At 43.4% G+C, this 12,574-nt stretch overlaps 1 protein-coding gene across 11 annotated transcripts in view; it reads right to left on the bottom strand.

The window, feature by feature from the left end:
* The window catches only part of ARVCF (ARVCF delta catenin family member), a 284,187-nt gene that overhangs the window by 161,830 nt on the left and 109,783 nt on the right, over positions 1-12,574 (bottom strand). Inside the window, exons 1-2 of one of the 11 annotated variants that reach the window (XM_075110143.1) lie at positions 9,558-9,633; positions 6,810-7,054 (exon numbers count right to left, since the gene is read on the bottom strand). The exons of 7 other annotated variants lie outside the window; for them this stretch is intronic. In XM_075110143.1, the coding sequence (XP_074966244.1) occupies positions 6,810-7,025 (216 nt within the window). In that variant the 5' untranslated portion in view covers positions 7,026-7,054; positions 9,558-9,633. Of the gene's footprint in view, positions 1-6,809; positions 7,055-9,557; positions 9,648-11,616; positions 11,707-12,574 lie in introns of those variants that run through there. 3 more of the 11 variants (XM_075110141.1, XM_075110140.1, XM_075110132.1) reach the window with 3 other exon arrangements.

The following is a 12,574-nucleotide window of genomic DNA, read 5'->3' as shown; positions in this document are numbered from 1 at the left end:
CCATGTTCCTGCTATCAAATCACTGGCGACAGTCTCTATGTTCTAACAGCCTGCACTGTGTCAGTGTGGAGCAGAGAATCTTCAATGAAAGTAATGAAACACAGAAGAGTTACTGTTGCCCAAACTAACTGGGAAAGGTTACCTTCGTGGTATTTTCTTAGAAAAGCAGTTTGAGCTGATCTTCTTGCATTTGTTTAAATTCTCGCCCTGCGTTCTTGTGTGCGTTAGGGTTCGCCTCGTACTTGGAACTGACCCTCAATCCACAAAATGTCATTTTTGGCAGAAGTCACAGGTACCTCAGCTTAACATAAAGATGGAAAAACACTGGCTACAAAATACCTGCCTAAAAAAACTAAACCCAAATACCTGCCTAAAAAAACTAAACCCAAATACCTGCCTAAAAAAACTAAACCCAAATACCTGCCTAAAAAATTTTACAAAAGGAAAATGCGTTTGTTGGTTTTTAAACAGGTGTTATGTCTCTGGAACGTGAGCTGAAATACAAGTGATCCAAATCGTAACTATGAAAACACTCTGTAGTTTTTTTCCATAAGCTGGTTTTCCTTGAACAGCTACAATTATATTTGCAAAGTGAAGAAAAACGGAATTTTATTAACTTGGTTGATTACTGACATTTCAAGGTGGCCTTTTGGGGTATTATTTGATGGGAGGGGGTTTGTGGGTCGCTTTTGCTGAGGTGGGTAATAGAAAAAAAAACCAGTATGTGATTTCTTTTTAAGTTTCTCAATTCCCACTTACCTCTCTGCTTTCCTTTCTACCCTGTTTTGTTAATACCTTGGTTAAACACAAAGTTAGGGAACACCTGCACCACAACTGTGTTACCAATTTATGCAACAAAGCTATATAAACTTATGAAAAAGCATGGTCAAACATACATCAGACCTGGAGGAACATATGAAAAAAGCTCTCACCAGTTACAGAGGCAGGACGGTGATTAAACACAGCAGAGATTTTTGAGCCTGCGTTTATTACCGTACCCATTAACAAATGAATAATCACAGTAGCAATAAAAAAAAACTGACTCAAAAACCTCATCACTTAAATTATTTGAGTTGGTTTTTCCTGATTTGTACTTAATCAATTTATTGTTGTGTGTATTTCCTTAGTTCAGAAGCTTTTGCTCTAACTCCACCGCTTTCAGGACAGCAATCTATGACGGGGAACAGCCCACTAACAGGACTTACACAAGACGTATTTGTAACAGTCTCACTTACCACACCTGGCCTCACAATAATTATATTCTTTCAGTTTAAACAACAACAGAGAGAGAAAAACAATCCAAAGCTGTAGTGAAATAGTTACGCTGGCACAAAATGACTGCAGAGCAGGCTCCAGTGAATCATTAATAAGCCTTTACAAACGGCGTAACCACAAGCCCTGTTTCAGAGAAGTCTGTCTCCGTCACGTCTAAGGGATCAAATTATTGTGCACGGTTTTACAGAAGGTACAAACAAGCTCAGTTCTGCCTCCAACGCCATATTCATGCCATGTTAACTCCTGCAATTGCACCATCACGCTCAGGGCTGGCTTTACAGGTGACAAGTGAGAAGCTTGTATAGTAACGTATATTACTAGGTCTAATAGCTACATAAATATTAAGCTATATTCGTCGCTATCACTTCACACTGATCCAGCTTGGTTTGATTATTAGACATTTCGGCCCATATAACGCACTTGCAGACTTTACCATTAAGAATCTCAGGACGCCCAATTCTTACATGGTAATAAAAAGCTCAACAGATTGACAGGATGAGACCTTTGAAGCTGCTGCCTGAGTCACAAGTTTCTCAGTGAAGCTGGCCGGACTGAAGTTTAAAGTCAAAGCAGGATCCAAAACTTGTCTTCTGCTTTTGAAAACGAAGCTATTTTATCCCTCCTTTTAGGGGAAGAAACTAGTCACTAGAACTGACTTAACTCAAGAGTGGCAGTCCTAGGTCTCCTGGAACGTGTGGTTGAGTGTCAGACCTCTAGAAAGCTCCCCACAAACCCTACGGCCGTCGGTCAGTCGCCATTTACTCCTTGGCGGTGGCAGCAGGACGGTAACGGAGCGTCCTTCTCATGGGAACTCCTGTTCTGTGTGCAAAAGCATTCCACAAGTACAGCGGGATCCTATAGAACTTGCCCACGACTACTGATTTAATGCCACTAGGTTTTAAACAAAAATATAATTCTGAGAAAAAAAATGTACACCGGAATGAATTTATGCTGAAAGGCTTTTTTAGTAATAGGCTTTCTAAAAAGCACATGGGAATATCTCTCTCTACTGACGTTTCTGCACACACACAACCTCCATTTTGGGTTTAATCTTTTCCAGTACCGCCTTAGCCAGCCGTACCAGATGACGTACCTAAAAGAACAAACATAAAACCACCCCAACCAACCCACCACAGGGAATCTAAAAGAATGGAAATAATGGTCACATGAAATACATTTTTAATTTCTGGATGATTTTGTCAAGGCAGAGACTTCTCAGATCGCCTTATGTTACTCCTTCCAGGTGTAAGAGTCAATGTGATAAGTAAGCCTCTGCTCCAGCACGCAAGGGGCTGGTTTCTGTTATTTCTACCATGTGAGACTTGGCAATTCCCACAGCTTTCCTGCCTGTAAGAAGGGGGATAAAACTTACCTTTTTTTGTAACAGGAACCCCTCTCAAATCCCTACAGGTCCCTGCAAAATCACTGAAGTCAAAGTATCATTACAGTGTATTTGTTGGCAAAAGAGGTTTATTGAACGCTGTACTTTATTTTGGTTATGAAACACTAGCAGGCATGGAAATTGTCAGTGTGTACCGACGGGGAAACAATCTTTGAACGCAAACATTGCTGGTCGGCTCCCCAGCTGATCGGACCTGACAGAGCTTCTCTCAAACCCACAGAGCCATCCCAATTTAAACCAGCTGAGGATATAGCCTTGAGTTTAATAAGTTTCACGTGTCTGATGTTCCAAGAAAAGTAAAAAAAAAAAAAAAAAAAAAAAAAGAGAGAGAGAGAATATTCCTTATTATTGAAACGCGATGCTCTGAATGGTTAGCTCTCCAGTGCTGATACTGCAGCCCACCACGGCACGTACCCTACCCACGCGCTTTCGTACCTTCTCCCTGGCCAACCTCAGCTCCCACTGTGACGAGCAGCAGAAGGCTGATTTGGGAAGAAGTGAAACAGAACCAGGTAGATTAAACTAAATATCTCAGGCTTGAAGGGTATTAAGATTTAGCAAGCTTGTAAAAACCATTATCAACCAGATACTTTAACATGTAGGAGACATGTGTAGGTGCCACTCACCAGCGACTTCGCAGCTTATTGGACTACGCCTGCATTGGTAAACTGATAAAAAGGCAAAGACTGCCGAGACTCCCACAGCCTGGGATACTATAGCCACCAAAAAGTATTTTTTTTTTGCATCCTTTACTGGAAAAATTAGAGAAGCAAACACATACACATTAACAAATGGCTCTGCTCTTTTCAGTACCACCAGATTTTCACTTTCAGAAACAAATAGCAGCGGGCAGCCATGTGGCTCCCACCGCTCAAAGCCAGAGTAGGGAACAGAGTCAAGAACGACCTTAGAAACTGGGAGGATTTTTAGGAGATTTTTATTAACCAGATAAAACCTCTATAATTAAAATGTCATTAGATGTTACTTTTTTCAGAGTAACGCGAAGGTTTTCACTGAGTAACTAATGACTTTCTGTCCAGAGGGCTCTTAGTCTGGAAGAGCACTTTATTTGACCACTTCAAAATCTGCAGTAGCGCCTGTATAACGCTGCACGTCTCCCAGAAGTTCTAGAGCTGAAGCACCCTAATTCCCGTCACCGGCTGTAGGCTCGGCAACAACCTCTAACTGAAGCCAGCCTTTGAGCCTTGGGAAGCCGGACAGGGCAGAGGTTACACTCACCCCTCGGCCGACGGCACTAACCACAGGCAGCGCTCTGTCCCTGCGCTGGCCCAAGCTAGCTGCCCGCACGGCAGGAGCCCATTAGTGCCTCCCGCGGGAGGGCTGGCTGCAAACCCTCCGCACAGCCCGAAGGGTGGCAGGCGCTGCCTTCTACAACGAGCTACGAAAACGCGGACGCTTTGGCCAATACCTCAATAAAAGACTCTCACTGACATTAATAAGAGACGTTTCCGCAACATTTAGGACCTCTTATTGTGAGGACCGTATCTCCCGGACACCCCTCCTCTGGGAAAAATCCCCACTGAAGAATAATCTCAGCTATTTCTAATTAATATCTGTACAAACCATTAATGATTTGTTTCCATTGTCCGCGTAACCAACTTCTCCCATTAAAACCAACTGTAAGATACTTTCCAGAGAAATCCCCCACGCGGTCTTGATGTAGAATTAAGAAGTCTATGCACACGTGTTTGGGCAATTACAGCACGTCCCTGACCTCGCTCGCAGCTCTGACGTTCCTCGTCAGGGGCCAGCAGGCTCGACGCCGTACACGCTCCCAGCAGATGCCAACGAGCGCACCACAGCCCGCCTGCTCCGCTCGAGTGTTCTAAATCCACACCGGACAGGCAGGACTCACCAGTAGGTGATGCGAAGGAGGTGGCTAAATGGGCTGCCTAGGCCAAGGAGCTGTTGTTGCGGAACGAGTTTAGAGTTGGTATTTAAAAAAAAAAAAATAGGAAGAGTGACCAGCAAAAAAATCCAGAATTAATTAATTAGAATCAATATTTGCATAAGACCTTGATTTTGTCTTTTGAGGACCTCAGAAAACTGCTACACTCCTGGCACGTTGTCTACATACTACTTTTCCTTTTCTAAACTTAAAAAAAAAAAAAAAGCTTAATTTTCTTTTCTATGAAGGAATACGTTCAGGAGCATATATTACAAAAAAGTACTGAGAGACCCTGTTACCAAAGCCCTGGCTATACACTGCCCTAACAAATCCCCTTGACAGATTCCACTCCGACAATCCAACACCATGGAAAACTGACGCCTGGTTGCGGAGATCATTAGAGATTCTTTGGCGCTCTCATAAAATGGAGTTAACTCTCATTTTTGGCCCAAATGCTACTCAGTAACTGGATTCTGTATAATCACCTACGCAACTTCCAAATGGAAAAGCTACTACGCGAGTTATTTTGTAATATTACTTACAACAAAAGGTTGGACACGGAGATAAGCAGGAATCAGTCAGTCCTCACCGAAAGACAGCTGCATTTCACTACGGTGCACGAGCAGCCCTTAACAGACAGCAGAGTATAGGCTGCCTTTTGCTTGGGGTACTCCTCACGATGAAATGCAATATGTAACAGTAAAGATGAAATCATTATATATTCTGTATGAGACTGAATGTACACCTTTCATCCTTCATTTAAACACTATTTAATTAATTCGAGTAAGTCAAGGAGGAATTTGGCCCTCAGTACATTTAATGAAAATTCATACAAATAACCTTACATTAATTCTTAACTGTGCATATTTAGCTATTCAACCATTCTATTTCATATACAAGCTACTCTAAAACCCTCAACACTAATTATTTATGAACTCAAGCTCCCCTCGCCCAGTGGCAACTAGCTGAGTGTACACAGATTCAGTCTGGGGTCGCTGACGGGCCGTTTCTCCAGAAGAGTCACGTAGATCCCGGTAACTTAAACTCTCTTATTAAGTTTTCTTGAAAGTGGTTAGACCTTAAGCCGTAACACTGCAGAAAACTCATGCTTCATCAGTTTTGTGGATAAGGACTTTCATTCTGGAGCTATTAACCAGGCACTTTGCACAAAGTCATTCTGAAAAAGTAGAGGTGAACTTGCCCTTTTCCTCTCAAAGAAAAAATAATAATCTGTAAGCACATCTCCCCCCTCCCCAGCCCAGCTGCTGCTCCGGAGGATGCAGCCCGCAGCTCCTCCCGGCCGCCGGCAGGCTTTTAGCCTAACCAGCGCAGGCTGCTCCTTTCACATCAAGTCCCATATTCAAGCATCTACACGTACAGAAACGTGGCAGCTGCTAACAGAAAAGCTGTGCTAACCTCAGCTAACGTAAAGTCTGCCTGAATACAGCTCCGTGCAAGTATAATTGTAAAACAGGCTGGTATAATTGGGAAACAACTTTTTGAATCGCCATGGCCTGGAGTTTCTCTCTGAATTGAGCAGTATTTCCTTAGGAACCAGACCTTCTTCTGCATGACTTACCTTGCACGTCAGAGTGATTTGCGAGCGTAAGTAATTTCGAGATGTAAGTACTTTATTGTTGCACATTTAAACAGTTAAATAACACATATCAAGCAAAGCGATATTTGGAAATCTACAGCTACCACAAAGCCAGTTTGCATCATTAAAATAAAGTCTATCAATTCAATAAACTCGAGAAACAAATGATGAAGTCCTCCCCACACAAACAATAAGACTTTGCAGGAGGGAAATCCTCGCTTTTCATGCTGTTCCCTCTATTCACAGCCCAACTATTTCTAATGGAAATTTCGTTTGCTATGGAGATTATGATTCAGCCTTCTTTTGCAAGCATCAGCACATCACCGTACTTCCAGCGAGGGCATAGATTCAGAGGAGGGCGTGAAGCTCTCTCTTTAGGCTTTAATACTCAAGGATGCATACATTTTTAAAAGTATCCCATGAGCTAAGAGGAATTAAGAGCAACTTCTAAGCCCAGGCTCGGAAGCCTGAGCTACCAAATGAATCGATGAAGCATACCAATGCCAGGGTATCAGAAAACAAGCTACGGAATGAAATGCTGACAAACAAGATGCACCTGACTTTCTGGAATGGGAAATTCTGGCACAGGTGAACTCTAGCAACAGGTAAAACGAGCAGGCTGTTACCTGCAGTACAAGCTGCTGCCAGGCGGTTGCCAGGGGCTGACCATGGCCAATGTTGCAAACGCTCATTCGGTCTGCCGGCTGATTGGCACGCTCGAGTTGCAAGGAGACATTGCGCCGCTCTTCCTCAAGTGCACGGGTAAGCCGCTCGAAGCGAGCTTCTTGCTCTTTAACAGATGCTAAAATGCTGGCAGCAGACCTGATATCATAGTCATCCATGATTGCTTTCAAATGCTCCTGCCTGTTAACTGACCGGGGCAAACGGACAGGGTTAGGTAAAGGGGTGGGGAGGGCACAGGTCAGAGGTTAAAAATAAAAATGCACATTGTTAGTCACCCTACTAAAATACCGTTCACTCTAAGAAGCAAACTGCAGTGCTCTTTCAAAAGACTTCCTTTCCATCCACTGATTTGATTTTAAACTAAAAGTAATTAATCCAAGGCTTCCCTGCTCAAAAAAGAAAAAACCCCACATGCTCACCTTGGAGAGAATTTGTATTTAATTCTTTTGATCTTTTTGCTAAAATTGCTCTGACAAGGGTTTTCATCCCTCTTGCAAAGCTAATTTCACTGTGCAAATAATAATGTACTTAAAAGAAATATATAAAAAAAGATACGGCTTTGGAGGGAATGAGGAGCACAATCTTTCTCACTATAGACACCTGGAATTTTTGTCTTTAACAGCATGAGAAGTTTAATCTTTTTAAAGACAGAAACTTCATGGTACAAGGAAACAGTTGTGTCCACTTTTTCCAAGTGAATGGAACACCTCCCCCCACCTCCCAATTTAGCAGTCGCTGAAAACAGTTTTCATTTTTAAATTATAGGAGTACACTGTAATATGGAAAATATTTTCAAATGCAGACAGCGCAATTGCAGTTGAAATGTGCTTGATGATTTCAGCATGGTAGCCGATGAAACAGCCCTTCATGCAGCTGTTTGCTAATAATGCAAATGAAAAAGCCAAAATCAAACATATTCCATGGAAAACACACAGGACTGCTTGTCCCTCAGCGCAGGAAAAAGAAAAACTCCAGCTAGATGGAATATATCTTCTGTCCTACGTCTTCTCTAGCAGAGTGATGAAGTATTCCATTTAAAACCCTATCTCCGTCTGTATGGGGCATGCAGCAAAATTCGCCACGGGTTCCACAGATCTATAAGGTGAGCCTCATACTAAATGTTGTCATAAGAGTATAAAATCAGCAACACAATATAAACTTAAATGGTGGCTTCAACAGAACCCTTTTACGGAAGCTAAACAAGTAACTAGTCCACTACAGTTTACTACCAACCTGCTTAGAGCACATCTGGGAGCAGGGCGGAGGCAGAATTTTCTCCAGCCCCTGTAGTTCAAGAACAGCTCATATTCTATGCTGAGAGTTAAGTCCCTAGAAACTGTCCCTTGATGTGCAAATCCAGAGTGATCCCTCCTGCTGCCACAGATGCTTTGTTTTCCACCTATCAACAAGGATTCCCATGAGCACCGATAGTACCAGACCCTGGTTTCCTGAAGCTTTGCATTTCACCGCTCCGTGCCTTCAGACAATGCTCCGCTCTCGACTGATGCGTCTCCCATGACTGGTACATTTATCAGGGCTCTCTCCTGTGCTGACTCTTCGGTAGCTAATGATTACGTGGTCATATATTGTTATGTTCCCCAAAAAGGGATTAGTAGATGTTAAGCTGCATGTCTTCCCACAGCTTGCTGGAAGCGCGTAAGTAGGCCCAAGGTCTCCCCTCTTTTGTCATATGTGGTTGAAGTCACCCAACAGGCCCAAAAAGACACTGGGATGGAAGTAACAGACCCCAAACCAATGACATACCCCTTGATTTCATGGGAGATGACCTGCCAGTAACTCTGGGGTTCACTGCTAACTCCTAGGGAGCTGCTGCTGAAAGGAATCAGGGCGATACGGAATCACATTGGAAAGAGCGTAAGGAGTACCGTGTATTATTCTCATAGTGTTTACATATAACTATGACTTGAGCCTTTCATATTTTCACACCAGTAAGCAGAAGTGACTTTTCTCATTTATGCATTGATTTAACTTCTATCGAGATTCGGAAAGAAAACCAAAAACCACCAAAGGGTTTTCCAGATGTCGCAGACTAGTCAAATATAGACCAAGCTGTCACCTTCAGAGACCTCCCGCTCTGAAGCTCGCTTTGCTAGATTATTAAAAGTCTATAAAACCTTCAGAGAGTACATTGGTTTCCACAAAGGAGAATCACAACCATCCAAAAGGATAGCGCGACTCACAGGAAGTCTGTACGGCACAGGACAGGACTGCGTGACTCACCTGCTACATCGCAGCGTGATTTAGCCCTGGCGCAGCTACAGTAAACTCAGCCAGACTTTCCGGCCCTGAGCTGGCTCACGTGCAGCCAACTTGCACGTCTCTGCTTTTGTGCTTCCCTGCTTTGCACAGATGGAGGCAGCTCTGTTTGTTGTCTTTCCTCCCAGAAGCGTAGACACGCTCACAGACTCCTTCGATGGAGTGTGAAAGAAGTGGGACTTCACAGACTGGGGCACTACTCATATTTTGGGAAAAGCGCACATGGGGGCTGGGGTGGGGGCGGGGCATTTCTAGCTATATATTCTTAAGGAGAGCTACCTGGTTACTCATTATCGCTGCCCTTATGCTAGCGCAGAGGAACAGCCTGACTGACACACAGATCCCAGTACACCTCAGATGAGGGGATGCTTCAGGCCCAAGAAAGAAAAGAGTCTGGACAGGTCAGGGCTTACTGAACGGAGACAGGCTCCTTAGAAGTGCTGCAAGCAGGAACACGAGTTCCTCCGTCACTCCCTGCAGGGATCCATCTTTCAGGCGATTCGTTGTCTGCAGCTAAAACAGCTTTCTCACGTGCGACTGTGATACGACATAGCTGTTCTCTTTTGGGGGGCCCAAGAGGCTGGATGCTTCTATGGAGTAATTTCAAAAAGTGAATCAGGTAGGGATGTAGGAAGAAGATGACAAGATGTAAATACAGTAACTAAATTTTTTTAAAAAACCCAAACCACAGGTTCCCTTTAGAATATATAATGTAAGTTTCTGTTCTAAGAAAAAGCGTTACCAGCAGCATGGAAAAATCGAGAAGCACCTCCTCTAATGCAGATTCCGAAGCAGTAACAGCTTTAATAATAAAAGCCACAGTTGATGACTGAGCTGGTATATAACTTTCAAGTCACATTCTGAGAATGTGACAAAGATCCCATTCAGAAAATCCTTAATGAGCTATAAGCCCTCGATGCCACACATGAGAGAACGTAGAAAATTTGGGTTCTATAAATGGTGCAAATCTCTAGAGAGCTACAGAGATCTCCATGCAGAAAACACAATGTTAACCTCCTTACAACCATAAATATTGTGCTGCTTTTCCCTGTGCAAAGAAAAACACAGGCAGAAAATAAACTGTATAATTTTTCAGATCTACAATTAGTGACCATAACAATCCTAATTGCCAGGCAGAAACAGCAGGACCAATAACTGCCTTTTAAGAACTGTTGGACAAAGACAGACTTCTGCATTTCAAATATTTTATTAGCAGATAAATGCTTGCTTGCTGTTGATTGCAGTCCCAATTATTCACCCAGGGTTTCAACAATTTACATTATCAGCAGTCTAGACTAGAGGAGAAAAATAGAAGTTCTGACTCATGAGTTAGTTACTCAGGCTGCCACTTGCAATTTGCTACCATTTGTAAATAAATTAAAGTGCACATTGAAAAGGGTATAAATAAATGAAAATATTAGACCTATAGCAGCCAGGTAAAGATTATTCCTTAGGCTGCACTTCTAAGCCCAGCAAACACTTGCCTACAGAGTGTCAAAGGCTACGCTGACAGTGGCAAATCTGTCTCCTGCCTACGTGACTCTAAATATATTAGTGTTGCATTAGAGGTAGAGCAAAGTAAGGGATCTGTTCTGATTGTTCCTATGGCGAACTAACGCACCAAATGGCCTCCTGTAAGCCCATGCAGCTGAAGTGCTCAGCAGGGGTGATGGTCACCCCCCAGAAAGGGGGTCCTATGCACTACCGATACCCCAGCTAATGCCCGAGTCCGAAAGCTCTTGGAAACGTTGACACGCCCAGGGTCACCTGGCACTCGGCAAAAAAAAGTGAGTCAACTCTGCACACTAATTTTGCTAATATAGGATGTAGCTGATCATCAAGAGTTTTTAAAGAGCCCTTGAGATTACCGGGCGGAGTCAAGTTCTGTGAGATTTGGGCATCTAAATCCTAACAGTCCTGGAGAACCTGCAATCCCCTGCAGCTTTCGAAGTGTTCTGCCTGCCTGAGGCAATCGGGTACTTGGGTGAGCTGCCTTTGAGGAGAGCAGTGTCCACCAGTCAGCTACAGAACATCGCAGAGGCATCTCTCAGCGGGAGGGGGAGCGGCTCTTGGGGCACACAGGAGATTTCTCGGGCCCGATAGCCTGAATACCGAGCATAGCTGTCCCACTCCTGCTCTCTCCCAGCCCGACTCAAGTGCACTAGGTCCTGCTGACAAGAGATGGTACTATGGTGAGCAACAAGAAGCTCGTACATACAGCAAATCAGTGGCAGTTGGAGCGAACATGAAGGCCTGTAGGCATGCATGGAAACAGTAGCTATGTGCTTCTACAGGGAAGAAAACCATCAGAATAAAAGCAAAAATGGAGCCTAAATGATCTGTGGAACTGAAGAGTAACGCATGCTAATTATATTTTCATCCCGAAGTGCCACAAGAGATGAGTGGCATAAAATGACTGTTATCCCCCATGCAACAGCAGAAAGCATGCAGAGAAAACCAAGCGATACACACCGAGTGAATTACTGGGGTCTGGCCGTTAGAGCCGCTGGGACATCACCCACTAAGACTAGGTAAGTATAGAGAAAGCAGGAGGGCAGCCTCAAGCAGAACCAGCTACAAGAGAGGAGAGAGAAGACAGAGTTAGTTAATAAGGTATTACAGCCTCTTCTGCACACTGTCATCTCCCAGGTTCTCCTATGTTGTATAAATTATTCATTATACTGTTTTCCTCCTAACTTGGAGGAAAAAGAAACAATATTTGGAGAAGCCAACCCTGAGACTCCAAAGGAAAAAAAAAAAAACCCAACCTGGTTAATCTGATTTGTCATCAGTTTCAATACTTGTATGTTCTTGTCAGACTTAATGTCCTACGTCAGGGAAAACTCTGGACTGGAATGGGGATTTTGAATGTTACACAACCAGATGTTGTAGTCAAACATTTTAAAACACAGAAACCTAATGTGACGCTCTCAGAAATGAGAATAATTCTTTAGGCACAGAACTTTAGACCCCATTTTTGATGTACGAGCCCCCAGATTGCTCAAGGTCGTTCCACAGATACCTGTTAGAGAGGGTACATTCATTTCTAAAAGATGCACGCCGCACAATAGCTTACAGCCTCTTTGTTCTACTTGTCTGTAACCTAATCCTATATGAAACCCAAGCGAAAGTAGGGTTTGGGATATCAGGTCCCAAAATAGTGTAGCTCTGTAAATTTCTGATCTGTTTTGTCTTCAAACATTGAGCACCAAAACTCCTCTGGGTCAGCGACTGCAAATTTAGTTCCTGTTTTTGCTGGAGAATGTACAGAACAGCATCCGTTTGCGAAGGCACGGTTCTGTGAAGCAGCATGGCCAGTTTTAAGCTACTACCACATCAGAAATGCTGCAACCACATGGCATGAAACGCAGAGCCAGTACAAACTCACTTTGCTGGTTCAAATGTTTTAGAACATTTTCAGAGAGCAATT

The sequence above is a fragment of the Phalacrocorax aristotelis genome, chromosome 15 (assembly GCF_949628215.1).
Source record: "Phalacrocorax aristotelis chromosome 15, bGulAri2.1, whole genome shotgun sequence".
Classification (NCBI taxonomy): Eukaryota; Metazoa; Chordata; class Aves; order Suliformes; family Phalacrocoracidae; genus Phalacrocorax; species Phalacrocorax aristotelis.
The sequence above is the reverse complement of the archived record's forward strand: the minus strand, read 5'-3'. Positions and strand labels throughout refer to the sequence as shown.